At 44.0% G+C, this 15,122-nt stretch overlaps 2 protein-coding genes across 5 annotated transcripts; one reads left to right on the forward strand and one right to left on the reverse strand.

Moving 5' to 3' along the window:
• Positions 1 to 2,195: 2,195 nt before the first annotated feature.
• LOC136052571 (heat shock 70 kDa protein 12A-like) lies at positions 2,196 to 6,983 on the reverse strand. The gene is made up of 4 exons (XM_065742816.1): positions 6,665 to 6,983; positions 4,437 to 4,661; positions 3,949 to 4,120; positions 2,196 to 3,698 (listed from the first exon to the last, which is right to left on the reverse strand). Exons 1-4 carry the CDS (start codon positions 6,944 to 6,946, stop codon positions 2,653 to 2,655), a joined length of 1,725 nt encoding a protein of 574 aa, XP_065598888.1. The 5' UTR covers positions 6,947 to 6,983; the 3' UTR covers positions 2,196 to 2,652.
• A 154-nt stretch (positions 6,984 to 7,137) lies between these two features.
• LOC136052581 (uncharacterized) lies at positions 7,138 to 14,358 on the forward strand. 4 transcript variants are annotated; one of them, XM_065742833.1, is made up of 7 exons: positions 7,138 to 7,370; positions 9,005 to 9,063; positions 11,018 to 11,104; positions 11,591 to 11,768; positions 12,350 to 12,442; positions 12,861 to 12,941; positions 13,606 to 13,788. In XM_065742833.1, the coding sequence occupies exons 1-7, from the start codon at positions 7,269 to 7,271 to the stop codon at positions 13,669 to 13,671; spliced, it is 666 nt and encodes a 221-aa protein (XP_065598905.1). In that variant the 5' UTR covers positions 7,138 to 7,268; the 3' UTR covers positions 13,672 to 13,788. The 4 variants fall into 4 exon arrangements, with proteins under 4 accessions (XP_065598905.1, XP_065598901.1, XP_065598904.1 ...); XM_065742829.1 differs by lacking the exon at positions 13,606 to 13,788 and adding an exon at positions 13,907 to 14,358 and having other exon boundaries at positions 7,148 to 7,370; XM_065742832.1 differs by lacking the exons at positions 9,005 to 9,063; positions 13,606 to 13,788 and adding an exon at positions 13,907 to 14,358 and having other exon boundaries at positions 7,149 to 7,366.
• Positions 14,359 to 15,122: the final 764 nt, after the last annotated feature.

Raw genomic sequence — 15,122 nt, forward strand, 5'->3', positions numbered from 1 at the left:
TATCTAAATTTGGGAGATACAGATTTGAAGAGTAGATAGGGAACTGGTTGGAAGGCTGTAGACAGAGGGTTGTGGTGAATGGCTCTATATCCAGGTGGAGGCCAGTGACAAGCAGTGTCCCCCAGGGGTCTGTCTTGGGACCAGTGCTCTTCAACATCTTCATCAGTGACACTGGTGATGGGCTTGAGTTCATTCTCAGCAAATTTGCTGATGACACCAAGCTGAGCAGTGCTGAGTTGACATGTTAGAAGGAAGGGATGCCATCCAGAGGGACCATGACAAACTTGAAAGGTGAGCCTGAGTGAACCAAATGAGGTCACAGGGTCTTTTATCAGGGTCTTTTTCCCATTTTCTTAGTTCTCATCCAAAATTTTGATCAGATCCTGATGTGTCAATAATTGTTTCACTAATGTAAGATTCATTCCAATAGGCATGAGTGATAATTTATGAAACACTGTATAACTGGTGTATGGGAACTGTTGAATCACGGCCTGAACCACTGATTGATCACCTGAGGTGAGCACTGAGTCAGCCATGGGAGCACAGGTGAAGGCAGTGCACCTGTGTGATCAGAAGGAGTGGAATCTGGCTCCACCTCTCCCAGACCCCATTTATGGACTGACCACCAGTGGGGGAAGATCTCTTGTTGGAGATCTGTCCTGTGGAGTTCAAGGTGAGCCTTGACCTTCAGTGACAGGTGAGCCTTTCTTAATTTATTGGGTGTCTTTATGCGATCTGGATAATCCATCTGAAAATATACTGTCTGTCTTCCTTATGTTGTTTGGGTACTACTCATTCAGGGTATTCACCATACATCACTCTATGACTGGGTTTAACAACTAACTGATGGGATACACTGGTGCTAAGTAAGAAGTGCCATACCCAGCAATTTTAACAGAATTCTAAATACAGAAATTAGAATGATCCTTAACTATGCATAGTTATCTGTTGTTATAGAGGTGCAAGCAGTTCTCAAATACACTCAACCCTGGCCAGTACATACAAGCTCAGTCTTCTGATTGGCACTGGGATGGACCTCAAAGTGACAAACGTTTTGTTCAGTGTCAGGGTAGACATCTTGAGCATTGATCATATTACTTTTGCAGATAAATCCTTGTTGTCATTGTGTAATGCAAGACTAAATTCACAATTGACCCTTTCTCATTCACCACTCACATCCATGCTCTATGTTTGGAAGGGTGAAGTGCAGTTGATAGCGTGGTTTAACCCTAATGCAATGGTGGGGTGTATTGCATATATCAATGCGTTACATACAGTCAACACAAAGGTTGTGTCTGTGTTATTGATAGGGTCATAGGTAAAGTTTACCAAAGTCTACCAGGGGTGGAACTCCCTTTCCAGGTCAGTGGCACTGTCCCAAGCAACCTTTTAGATTTTGGTGGGGAAAGTACCTTTCCTACCTTCTCTTATAATTTAGGTGGCCACTGACCGCATCTGTAATTGTGCTTTTGTGCAACTGAGGGCCAAAGAAACATTGTCTTGGACCACACCCAGTGCATTTGCTTTCAGATCACGGCCCTGTTCCTCCACCTTTTCTTGCTTTGCTAGCTCTTTTGATAAAAGCCTCTGCTTGGTCCCTAATGCTAATAGAGAAGATTGCAAAGGTCATTGTAATTTTGTCAAATCACTAGTTGCAGTGGCCAGTCTATTCATCAATATTTCCAAATCAGTTCCATTAAGAACCCCCAATGCTGTCCCTAATACTCCAGTTAGGTCTCTCTGCATTCAGCTCCTAAAGGGTACTTGTTCTTGGAGCCAGGAGGTCCAGCCCTCAAAGGGTATTTTTAAGAGAGAGAACGTTGGCTGAAAATTAGAAACATTAATCTGCTTTAACATCTCAACACACTTAAGAGACCGTTCTGGGTTTAGCAACATTTGTTGTTGACCTATATTTCTGATAACATAGGGTCCAATTCTATCAGTTCTGGGTTTGAGCTTAAGCGCTGGTGTGGGTTGTGTAGCGGACATAACTTTCTTAAGGTGTGTGATTGTTGTAACAGACTTGGCTATGGCATTTATCTTAAATCTGAATGGCAGTCCAATAGTATCACAGGCCCAGAGACTTCAATGCTCTGTGCTAATATAAAATTATGCCAATAATCTAATTTAATGGAAGTACTGGTTTCTGTGCTCTTATCTGTAGGAGTAGTGGATATAGTGATTTGGGATGCCTGTTTGTGTGTGGTCCCATTAAGCATTCAGCATCCTACTTTGATCCTGGTTGGATGGGGCCCTGGGCAACCTGATCTAGTACCCAATCCGGAGGTTGGTGGCCCTGTCTGTTGTAGGGGGCCTGGAACTTGCTGATGCTTGGGGTCCCTTCCAACCCTAGCCATTCTATGGCGATTCTATGATGATGATTTTAGGGTGTAGCTGAAGACCTTAGGCTAAAAGAAACAGATGTGGGCTGGTATTTGTGGAAGTTAGGCAGCAGTGCAGAAGCATTGTATCACATACTGACAAGCATTGCACTAGTGGTACAGCAGAATGGAAGAAACCAGAGAATCACAATTGCAAACTGTTTACTTGTGTGAGAAGAAGGACACATTATATACTTCATGATCCATTTGCCTTTCCATTGTGATGGTTGACACCTCCCACTTAGGCCATGCTGCTGTAAGACTCAAATATTTACACTGCTAAAAAATCTATCGTAATTGTCCGACTTTGTTGGGAAGTAACGTCAGTAGCCGTGGCTTTAAATTCAGTAAGCCCAAACTTAATATCCAGATTCAGTTTGCGATTCCTCCCCAATGTTGTGTCTGGCATTGGTACTCTGCATGAGCCAAGCAGTTCCAGCCCTTCCTCATCTACATACTGAGCATCCTGCTTTTCTGTGGAATAGAAAGCAAACACCACATACGTCTGATCTGGTTCTGTTGGTTTGAAAATATATTGGGCAACTTCATTTATATTGACTGATTCCCCAGTTCCCACCAATTTCTGGAACAGACCTTCACAATAGACATAGCCATCAGCTTTTGAGACTCTTCGCTTACTTGCATCATGGATAGCTGCATCAAATTTCCTACATACACTTACACCATATGTCCGAGCACTGATTCTTGAGGTAACAATTTCTGGATTGATTCCAAACAAAACAGCCCCTTTTGCAATGGCAAGTTGGGCCTCCACTGGACAAAGTATGTGATACTTCTTACTAAAAGCCTGCTTGACCTCATCTCTCAGGATGATGCTAGATGCAAAGCCTCCCACAAGCAAAATGTACTTTACTTTGGCCATCTCAGGCTTGTCAAGGATTTCTCTCAAAGCGGCAATAGTATTTTTGATACTATATTCAAAAAAGCTCTTCATTTTCTCATTAGTAATCATGATCATCCCATCACACCAAGCAGCCCCTGTTGTTTTTTTAAAATAGTGGGAGATGTCCTTCTTTTCTCCTGCAAGTCTAGTCAAGTTGTAGTAGCAATGCAAATAGACCTCCTCTGTGTCAGCAGTGCATTTCTGGAGTCTGAAGTTGTACATCATCTGTTGTAATTCTGTAGGGTAGTTCTGTACATATTCATCCCATACACCACCATCAAATATCTCCCTGAGGAATGCACTGAAGTTTTCATCCACTCTGTTGCCTCCCCATCCACCTCCAGACGCCTTGTGTACCTCCTTCACGCAGTGGTTTTCTTGGATCTCGTGTACTGTGATGTCTACTGTGCCACCTATGCAGACACATGCACGCACATAAATAAAGTCAGATCTTCTTTCTGAATTACACAAGATACAGCCTTTAGAAGTCCCATCCCCTTCTCCCGTTTATCTGCTTGTCTGTGAGATTTACTTAAGTGAGAAATAAAAATCCCATGACAAGCATGGACGTGGAGGCCATGCTCTGGGACTGCACTGCAGTCCATTGGGGCTCCCTGATCTGTGCCCAGCAAATTTGTACTCATTAAGAAGGGAGAATGTTACCTCCACAGTCTACAACAATATACTGGATCCCAGGGGAGTCTTCAAACTTTTTCTTGTTGCTGCCCTCTGCAAGAAATCCTTCCTGTGGAAGCTGTTTGCACCAGAGTGATGCAGCCTCTGGCTCCAGGGCAATAATCAGTTTCTCAGAAAGCATGTCAGAGATAAGTCCTGCCTGAAATCGCAAGACAAGAGTCAGCTCAGGAAATGTGCCAAGATCGTTGCTGCATGGACTCCATCTGCTAGTGAGGCTGTTCTTGCATGCCCCGGGGTAACGGTTCTTGCATTTCTGATTTCTGTGGGCTCAATTCTGCACAGCCACAGGAGAAAGGGCAAAGCTGTTGTTACTGCTGGCTTGGGACGTTTTCCTGCATACACATCAAGGGAGAGTTATCTCTCTGATAGACAAAAGCTTGAAACGCAGATTGTCTAAGTAAGGGTAAAGAAATATCAGAAGAGAATGCGAGAAGCAGGATAACCACTGTTTTTACCTCTTTTGCTGCCAGCCGCATGAACTGCCTGGCGCCTGAGCTCCATATGGCTGGGACAGTAATAACCCAGGTGATCTCCTCAGGGTCACAGACAGTATTGAAGGAGGCCTCCTGGATAGTGTTCAGGGCATGCTGCTCCATGTAGCGCAGGCTTTCAGCAAAGACCAACAGGGCAGGAAGGGTCTTTCCATTGCTTGCTTCCAGCTTCATGTCAGAAGTGACTTTCTACCATTGAGAGAAAACAGTTAAAATGTCTCTGGGGTTATAGGTGGCAGCCTTGGGAAACATCCTGTCCCCTAGACACTGAGCAATGCACAGAATATGTTACACATCTCCATGTCTCAGTAAAGTCCCCAGAATGATTTCAGTATGTGCCTAACTGACACAGGTCAGCCATCAAACCGTGTTATATTTCAATAGGCAAAATACCAGTGTGGTTGAGTGATGAGTCAACCATTTCTCCTGTTCCAGGTTGTACAAAGACCCTATAGACCGACCTGAACAGTGGTGGGAAGAACTGTACCTTCTGTGTGGCATCATCCGACACTTCCCAGACATGCGCATAGAGACTTCTGGTTGCTCATGTGTTTCTGTGTGTGTAACAAAATATATACAGGAAAAACAAATATACAAATATCCCTCTGTTCTGGCACAGTTTCTCTAGAATACATCCTCTGGGTTTATGGCCTTATGGATCTGCCTAGGTGTACCTGAATCCTGAGGCAGATGGCTGCTTTGAACTCCCTCCAACTGTTCCTGGTTGCTGGTTCTGTCTAGGAAGAGTGGAAATATTTGCCTGCACTCAAAGTAGTTTCAGAGCCAGCCTTCATGGCCTGTGTTTCAGTTTGTTCTGCTTTGGCAGCAAAGTTGGCCCTAACTCACAAGATCACCAAATCCATCAACTTGGGATCTTTTACAGCCATAAGTAGGCAGTTGCCCAGCTACAATGAGCAAGAACTGAGAGGTAAAGCCTGTTATAGAGGTGCAGCTGCTGAAGAGAAAGGGAATCTATGCTTATTTTTGCTTGTAAATTCATCTCCTGTCACTGTTCCTGGCTCAGTTAACAGAAAAGGGTGTGTACTCCATGGATGCTTCCTGTGGAGATTCAGAAATAATGGGGTAGGTAGGCGTCTGGGAACTGTTTCCCATTCTTGTTTTTTTGGGGGTGAACTAAAATCTCCCTGAAGCCCTTCTGCCCTGAAAGTCTGTGGGAGCCCATCACTCCACAGGAAGCAACACTACACCAGCCAACATCGTTCACACTTTTCCTGCAGAGGGAGGTCTTCACAGATGCCTTTCACCTCCTCCCAGATCCATTTCAGAGCTCATTGCTTAGCACTGGGAGATGCAAAGAGCAGATATGGGAATTTATCTGGGGCTCACTCTGTGCTCTGGGTTATTCCATGCTAACAAACACACATAGAACAGTAACAAAGACCTTCTGCAAACACTCACAGTGGAGAAACACCAATGTAGAGGATATCCACAGTAAAGTTAGGAAACACAGAGCCAAAAGCAACCTGTAGAAGTAGATGGTGGTGCTCAGAAAAAGTGAAACTCAGTAGGCAAAAAGCAGGAAAAGGTGAAAGACCCATGGGACCCTGGAGCACAGACAAGGAAGCTCTAAGGTAGTATGACATTACTGTGAGGGTGGTGAGACACTGAAACAAGTTGCTCAGCAAGGCTGTGAATGTCTCCTTCCTTGAAGCGTTCAAGGCCAGGCTGGATGGGGCATTGAGGGAAGTATCGTTGGAACTAGATGACCTTAAAGATCCCTTCCAACCCAAACCATTCCATGAATCTATGATCCTATGTTTGGCTGAACAAACCAACCCAGAAAATGCTGTGAGCAATTCTGAGCAAGCACAGAGACTTATGAGAAAAATGACAGCTGGATACCCATAAATTGGCCTCAGCATACCCCTTTTAAGGGAGGGAGAGAAAGGCCAGCGGAAGTGTGTAATACGGAAGGCTCCCTGTCTCAGCCTTGAGGCTGCCAAACTTCAAATTGCTCTATTGTTCCCTGTAGAAGACAATGAATACCACCACAAATGCTTTTAGTTTATAAGGAACGTAAATAATTTCTTCATCCATTTAATAAAGAGCACTTTGACTTCTCTTATCCTCACCACACAGATTGCTCGACTTCATTCACCACTTCCTTTATCCCACATCCCTCCAATAAGCAAACAGCTCTTATTCCCTTGAGCAGGAGCTGCTCTACATACCCTGTTGTACAGGCTCATCTTGAAGTTCTGGAAGAAGTACCACTTGTGAGCTTCGCTGGACGGCAAGCTCTTGTACTTCATTACAGCATCATAGCCAAATTTCTTGAACTCCTGATTCTGGTTGAACAGGATGCAGGTGGGTGTCTTCGGGGTCTTCTGCCCATGCTCTATTCCCCAGTACACCTGGCGGATTTGGTCTGTGCCTGAAGCAAGGGAAAAACAGTACCCACTGTAGGACGTGCCAAAATCTATAGAAATGATAAAGAGCGAACTGCTAGCCATAGCTGACAGCAGTGCAGGAGTGTGCAGTTCTGGAGTATACAACGACAGAACTGAAATGAAACTGGTACTGCTCTGGCAGCTGCGAGAAGCCAGCCCATCTCTGTCCGGATTGGCTGGGGAGAGATTAGAGTATGACTACAATTACAAGAATAGCTGATATTTCCTGGAAATAGGAGGAGTTGAAGTTCATAGTGGGAAAACAAGTGCCTTATACTTGCAGTAGCTTCTCGCGCAGTCAGCAGCACAGTCTCTTGTGCAGTCAGCAGCACAGTCCCTTGTGCTGCTGCTCATTTGGGCAAACATTTTCTCTTGCTGTAAGCTTATGGATGGACTCACATATAAAATGTGGAGCCAAAATGAGATACCTGAAAGAGAGCATACGGACGCTGATCCTAAAGAGGTGACTTCAGAAGACATCAGGTATGTTGCACAGGGGTTGTCTCTGGGTAAACTTACCATATTTAAGCCATAAGAGACCCGGGACTTGCAAGAAAGAAACTGTAAACATTTCCTGGCCATTAAATATTTCAGTAAAAGCTTGATTTTCTACTTCATATCCAGTGGAACTTCCCCGTGGAGTCACTGGGCTAGTCAGTCCTGCTATAGAATTTAGCTCCAAAAGGTAAGGCAGACATTATACAAATGCGAGAGGAAAAGAAATTGGAAAAGAACTGTATGCAGAACCTAGCAGATCCTAGGTGTCGGGGCTCCCTCTCCATGCTCCTTTGTTGTGAGAGGAAAGGTTGATTTAAATGCAGATTTTATACTGAACTAAAGAACTCACTGAGGTGTCCCCAGTTAAAGACTGGAGATCAGATAATCTAGCTGAAAACCAGTGCATTCAAGAAAATGAAACTGAAATCCAATTCAGTGGGAGAGGAATGGGAAAGTCATGGGAGAGAGGGGCACAACAACCCCTTGCACCAGTTGTGTAGACGTGGATTGGCATAAACTGATGCATAGGCTTTCCCTGATGCTGCATTCTTGTGTGAAGGATCTTGCTTTGTACTCCACCTGCAGTTGAGCTGCAGGAGCACCTGAGCCTGGGACTATGTTTGTTATAGTTAGCTGCTGTTTGGGGTCCTCATTAGGAAACAGGGCACAGGTTAGAAACTGCCAAAACTGCATCCAGAAGTGTACTGGTCTATCACACATAGCCAGGGAGCTTGTACCCTGGCTATTATCTATTCACTAGCATGGATGTAGCCATGGAGTATCTGCTCATGGACTGGCTGCCTCTTAGAAGGTACATCTTCAGAGTATGTCATCTTTTTTATTCTTCATTTTCAGAATTCCCTTTTTTTCTTTTTTTTTTTTTTTTCTTCAGAGAAACATTTAATACCCCACAGCAAACATCAGCCTATGGAAGCAATACTTCAGAGCAGAAGACCTTAAACCTCAATGTGTCAGAAGGGCAGGAGCTGAAGGCCTTATACTTCAATTTATTAGAAAGGCACGAGCAGCTGGAAAAAGAATTTAGGTGAGTCTGGTGACCAGAAATTATATTTTAGATACTCATTCTTGTGGTCTGAAGTGATGGACTCCTGCAGTTTCACCATTGCCCATTGTGCTCACAGCCTTTATGGCGAGGGTTGTTAGGACAGCAGGCACCTCTGTGGCTGGGAAGGAAACCCAAGGGCTCTTTCCAGAGTTAAATGGAAAGCATGTTCGCTGTCACCTACCCTGAGACCATAGTCTAACTTGCTGAGGCTGGAAGCAAAGCCAGTGAAAATGTAACCCATCTCATGCCTGGCCCAGTGCAGCCCTAGGACCCTGCTGTGGCATGCATGGGGCAGGTCAGAGATATGATTAACTCTGTAAGGAAACAAATCAAACAAACAAGAAAACTGAGCAAGCAAGAAAAGACCATGCTGCGTGGCAGCACAGTCTCAGTCACAAGCTGCAGGTAAGTGGTGAGGAGAAGGCACTTACAAGTGACGGTGCTACTCCAGATGTGTTTTCAGCCATGTAACAGGGCTTGATCCATGTTGCAAAGTCATGCAATGTGTAACACGTTTTATCATTTCATTCTTCTTCGATCGACTGATGGACGGTGAGAGCAGATCTTGGGGGGATAAATATGAGTCTCGACTACAATTGCTGGAGAAGTGCAACAGGTACTGTGATTATATGTTTTAAGAATTTATATGAAGGGAAAATCGTAAATATTGTGTCTTTTACTACAATATATTCAAACCTTTGTTGTCAGAGCTCTGTTCTAAAAGGCATCAGACTTTCTTTCTTCTATTTGACTCCGTTTGCGTGGCCAGGCATAAGCTCTGAGGCAGGTTTGTCTTGGAGTGCAGAGTACATTGCCAGGACACATAATGGAAAATTGTCATGTTGTGATATAAGCTTTAGTTTCCATATAACTACTTTGCTGAATAGGTGATGGCTGCACTAAGAAGAGGATCCTTGAAGGTGAAGGCATGCAGCCTAACAAAGAACAGGGAAGTGGTAAAGGCAATGCTGGGGACGCTTTGAGTAGATGTACAGAGTCAGTCATGGGGATTTTTGTTGAAAGCTGCCCTCAAGGGCTGAGGACATGCTGATGGAAGACACCAGTGCTGGAATGGTGGGAAGAAAGAAAGAAGCTGTTAATCAGGAAGAAAAAAAAAAGAGAAATAATAACCTAATGAATGATAGTCTGAGTAAAATATGCAAAAATAAATAATCCTCCATAACCAAGGCCAGGAGGGAATAACTTCAATTGGTGTAGCCGGATTTCCAGACTATTCCTGAACATTGAACAGCTCTGTGGAGAAGAGGCTTTCCTCTTGGGATTTCGGCAAGGACAGCTTGTGGTATTTTAAAGTTTCTGATCATGGTTGGAGTATCTTTAGAGTCACGAGAGGTTTTCAGATGCGCAGTTCTGTATAGCCTGATAGTGGAGACAGGTAGAAATCTCAAAGTTTGAGACTTGAGTTGACGTCAGGCAAAGGTCCCCAGACCATGGATGTAGACTCAAATAATGGCCAAGCTTAGGTACTCTTGTCTCTGAGTTAGTTTGCCTAATTAAAAAAAGCTGTCAGCAAATCAGTGTAGATTCAGATTACACCTCCCATATTCAGATCCCTATTCTTCATTTGTTCCCAGGTCTCTTTGATTAACACTGATTGCTTCTTCAGTCTCAAGGTAGATTACTGCATCTGACCTTTCTATGAGGCCAGAGACAAGCAGCTCTGTCCCTCCCCACAACTAGGAACGTTGGAGTTCTCAGGAGTTAACACTGGGTGTTTCTGAAATTGCTCATCCTTGTATTGTCCTTTCACCTAGAGCCAGTCATTTATCTGCAGTAAGCGTAGTGCATTTAACACCTCCAAATTTAGACAGACTCTAAACACAGTATATCTCTGTGCAGTAATGAAGTTTAATTGGCAGCATATAGGCTTGATGGGATAATCCACAAAATCAAAATATTAATATAAGATGGTATCACTTATTCTGAAAGGAGTGGAAAGAAACAGGGGACAAGAGGTTTCCTTCATATTTGGACTGTATGAGATCTACAATACAAAAATAAATATAAGCCCTAAAAAAACTCCAACAAATGATAAGGAGAAAAAAAAAAAGATGAACCACTTTTAAGGTATGAGCATGCTGTAGACCAAATACCTAGGCAAGTTCTCTTGCTGCCATGATCCGTCCTGGGTTTCTTCTTTCAGAAGAGCATTCTTTGACTCCTTAGACTCCACTGGAGGAAAAGGTGATTGAAATCACCCAGACGGCAGTAGAGAAATGAATCCAAGAAAACAGAAAAACTCTGACAGGTTTGGGATGTCCAATGATAATGTTTTGGTGTTAAAGATGAAGAAAACTGGAGAAGAGATGAGATTCCAACCAGTGGAGAACAGTTGTGTTTCCTGAAGCCCGTTGTTGTCTCCTTGTCTCACCTCTGATCTCTGTAACTCTGCCGCCCTTGTTTCTGCTCTAGATAGATCTCCCCTTGCTTTGAGCCCAAGTCCTAGGTGGGAGCTTTGGGGGAGGTTATTTAGCTGGTTATGTGAAGTCCTTCCTGGGTGTCCTACACCTTCCCACCTGAAGAGATCTCACCAAATATATCTGTTGCAGTGCTCTTCTTGGAGGGATCAGACAAAATGAGCTTCAAGAGCAAGAATGTGAGAAGCTCAGAAAGAAGAACAGAGAGCTAGAGGCACGGTAAGGCATTTTTTATTCAGATTCCTGATGCAATGTGTGTTCTTACATTGAAGAGCCACATACTTCTTGACTTCTTGTTTCCCCCAGTCCATAAAGATTATTTTGGTTTGTTTTTTTATTGGAGAAGACAGCCTAGACACCTTCTCAGACTTCCGACCTGACACGCTCTCTGATTGCTGGAAGACAGTTTGCCTTGTCCTGGAAAGTAGATGTTCCCAGGGTGAACACCTTAATAAAAGGGATCAGCTGACAATGACATAAATACTGCTCTTTGACCATATTCTACTGTGGCCATGTAAAATTGAGCTGGTAAAACAGTATTCCCCACACAAAAGCTGCTTGTCCACTAGAATGGTACAGCTGGGAAATAGACTGTAGAAAATATGGTATTTGTGAAATAGATGAATAACATGCTGCAGAATAGTTACATTAATCCACTGTTTCATCTTGTCTTAGCTAACTTTTTGAATATCTTCCTTGTTCTAGATACCAAAAGCTCTTGTCTAAAACAATGAGCATGCACAAGCAGTCGGAGAACATGAATGACCCTATGCGCTTGTCTGCTGTCCTGGATATGTATAAGATGCTTAGGATACAGGAATGGGGAAAATGCTGGAGCAGATCAGCCCGTTTCTCATATCAAAGGGCCAGCATCATCATTAAGGTTGGTTCATGTCCAATTTATCAATCATATCAAATTGATATTCCATAACCAGTAGAGCAGGCTTTATACACTTAGTACTTCTGTATCAGACTAATGAGACTGCAAGCTCTTGTGTTCCAGTCCAACAGGGCCTCTGTAATGCTGTAGAGAGAAAACTGACAGAGACTTGCTTCCTCCTGCCTTTCACTCGAACACATTCAAGTTCCAGTCCCATATCTCATCTGTCTCAAGGAAAACATAGTCCAGTTTCCTTACAGTTGACACCTTAAGTACTGTATGGGAGATCCCAGTCTGGTGACCCTCTGCTCTGATCCTGAGGGGGTCTAAAGGAAAGTATCAAAATAGTAACATTTAAAGGACAAGACTGAGGTGAAGCATTTATTGGCATAGGGATACTGAAGAGTGGCCTTCAACACGCAAGCAGCTCATGGAAATAGTTTATTTCCCAGGTAGTAAATAAGTATTTGAGTCACTTAGGGATTCTACAGTTTACTGTGATACAGATGTGGCCTCAGCCCACGCTTCCGACACCATGCTGCCCATTTTACTGTGACTGCTGTTGTGATCTCTTTGCATTATAGAAACTGTTTGATGCCTGTGAGAAAGATATCGAGATGAGAAAAGCTGACATAATTGAAATCCTTTGCATTCTACCTCAGAACAGCTGCAATCAGGTACTTACTTCGTGTCTTTGTGTAACTGTGCCCAGGCAGTGGGAGAACAGGGCTACCTGCAGCTGCCTTTTATTTAGAGCTCAGCTTCTGCTAGGGGGGCTGTTCAAAATGTGCTGGCAATGGCAGTGGGGATAAGTTTCAAGCTGAGAAGGATGGGATAGCAGAAAGTTGATCTTCAGCAACACTCCTGTGGCCCGCAGAAACACACTGCGTGTCTGAATTGTGCCTGAGGTACATTTACAATTGCAGAAAGCATTTCCCAAATGCATGTTGCTTTGATGGAATCTTCCTCCACAGCCCGAAGCTGGAAACTTCTCTATTTCTAATTGATGTGATCTGAAAAACACAAATTCCCAGTGCTCAGGGATTGAACTGCTCATACCACATGCTAACAGTCCTCTTTGTGCTGTGTTTTTAGGAGCTGATGCTAGATACAGTGAAACTCTTAAGACATGGCTATTACCATAACGACTCAAGCATTTACAGCGAAATTATTAGGGTAAGTAAAGATAGAGGCCAGGATTAGGGGCAGAGATTCAAGTTTCTGGCATGTCTGTGCAGTTTGTTACAAAATGGAATAGGTCTCTCTTCTGCTTGGGTTTTTTTTTTTCCACTTGTAGAGAGGGTCTTCCAGCCCAGACACTCCCATATATGCCCATAAGCATGGACAGAGTTACTCGTATACTTTTATCTCCCCAAAGCTGCATCAGGAGCAGTGGGGAACAGTGAGACAGGCAGGACAGGTGCCCTCATCAGCAAGGGTGCAGTCCTACCAGCCCAAAAGCAGGTCTGGTGACAGTGATCAGTGATCAGAGAACTGATCACCAACCAGGTAAGCCCACAGTGACAATGCAAGCTAGGGTTGAGTGAGAAGTTGGTCTGTGAGTTAGATGAAGCAATACAAAGCTGGGCACAGGCACCCTACTGATTCTGAAGCTGCTTCTCTGCTGGGGGTTGGGAGAGCATGTGGGTCAAGGCCCCACATGAGGCTTCCCATAACTCCTCACATCACTCCGATCCAAGGTTGTACAGCCATGCTGTATCAGAGCTGACCCTGAGCACAAGCAGTTAAACCCCTGGGGAGGCAGAACAGTAGAAGGTGTTGGTGTGATCAGTGTCCACTTGCTATCCAAATGAGCTGTAGTCTAGTTTTTTCCCCCCAGGAAATACATGCATATGAAGCTTGCAGAGAGCAGCTTCGTTCTTTTGCAGCTTACTGGGCCCTTTAAAAATCTCAGCCTTGCCAAGGTCTTGGTGAGACTCTGTTGTATATGAGGAAATACAGGCAGCTGCTGGATGCTGTTATGGTCTAGAAGCCAAGACTTAGGAAATAGAAGGCCCTTTAGGTGACTAAACTTCAGAGCATGGATTGTGTGGGGCATCTGCACAGAATGTGAGTAGAGAGGCAAGGTCTGCTCATCACAGTAATACTATAAAGCTGTGAAAACTGTTCTTGATTTTCAGCAAGCAGATGTTTCTCTGAAAAATACCGATCAAATGGAATTTGCAAAGAAGTGCTGCAGAGTTTACTGTCTCCTGCTTCTTCAGGACTCGCCAGTTAAAGCTGTGTGGAACCGAGATGAATGCTCTCTGCAATGTTTGGAGCACGTGGACTACAAAGACTTAAAGTACAGTAAAATAACAGAGCTTCAAATGCTATGGCCTGTACTGAAGGATGGGGAAGAAGTCATTGAGAAAGGTGTAGTGTGGGATGAAAAGTAACAAGACTTCAATGTCCAGCTTATACTTATATGAGCATATAAAGATGAAACAGCTGTTCTGCCATTTGATGCTTTTCTTTCTCCTATATGCAGCCTGCTTTTCATATCTAGTTAAATGCTTCTGGCTCGGGACACCAAGAATAAACTGTTATCAACAAACACCTATTAAAAAGTGGAAGTGTTTGCCTTGCTAGATTGTATGCATTCTATGTAGATTTGATCATCACTATGTCTAAACAGCATTTGTGTGAAATGCAAACCTGTGTTTCTAGCCTGCCTCTCCTGCTCTTTGCACACACTTTCATGGCCTCAGGTTGCACCAGGTGAGGTCAGACTGGATATCAGGAAAAGCTTCTCCAAAAGAGTGATGCTGTGCTGGCACGGGCTGCCCAGGGAGCTGATGGAGTCACAGTTCTCGATGGTGTTTGAGACATGTGAAGATGTGGCGCTGAGGAACATGGTTTAGTGGTTAAGTATTGGTGCCAGGTGGACAGTTGGACTAGATGATCTTAGAGGCCTTTTCCAACCGTAATGGTTGTATGATTCTGTATTGTCAGATAACACTGTTATCTCAGTGTCAGACCTCTGCCACCCTGTGGAGGCACCTACCTCCTCACCAGCTGTGAGCTCCTCCTCTGAGCATCTCTGAACTGCACTTTGGCAGGACCCCTAACAGCAGATGGGCACAGTAAGAGAAGCCAACAACTGAAACCTTCCTCTCATTGCAGCTGTTAGGAACTAAGGGGTTGAGTAAAGGATGGGAGTTCCTTGGTTCAGATAGATGGAGAGAGTAAGTGAAAGGAGATGCTCTGGCTCAGAGCAAGTCCTCCTACCCATTGCAAAAAAAAAAAAAGCAGTGGGGTCAGAACCCAGGAGGCACAGCTCTAGGAAGAAGGAGCAAGCTTTGTGCTTATTTAGTGGACCCCATTTAGATCATTAAAAGTACCTGGTCAATGCAA

Source organism: Cyrtonyx montezumae, unplaced genomic scaffold (assembly GCF_038088225.1).
Source record: "Cyrtonyx montezumae isolate F1298 unplaced genomic scaffold, pur_monq_1.0 scaffold_3, whole genome shotgun sequence".
NCBI classification, from domain to species: domain Eukaryota; kingdom Metazoa; phylum Chordata; class Aves; order Galliformes; family Odontophoridae; genus Cyrtonyx; species Cyrtonyx montezumae.

Bases quoted from the DNA above. Each gene is read 5' to 3' on its own strand.
- LOC136052571 (XM_065742816.1), bottom strand. From the start codon at position 6,946: ATGGCTAGCAGTTCGCTCTTTATCATTTCTATAGATTTTGGCACGTCC. The intron at 4,662-6,664 runs GTATGTAGAGCA...TCTCAATGGTAG, and splicing joins AGATGAGCCTGTACAACAGG to AAAGTCACTTCTGACATGAA. The intron at 4,121-4,436 runs GTAAAAACAGTG...TTGCGATTTCAG, and splicing joins TGCGGCTGGCAGCAAAAGAG to GCAGGACTTATCTCTGACAT.
- LOC136052581 (XM_065742829.1), top strand. From the start codon at position 7,269: ATGGATGGACTCACATATAAAATGTGGAGCCAAAATGAGATACCTGAA. The intron at 7,371-9,004 runs GTTGCACAGGGG...ATGGACGGTGAG, and splicing joins CTTCAGAAGACATCAGGTAT to AGCAGATCTTGGGGGGATAA. The intron at 9,064-11,017 runs GTACTGTGATTA...TATCTGTTGCAG, and splicing joins TTGCTGGAGAAGTGCAACAG to TGCTCTTCTTGGAGGGATCA.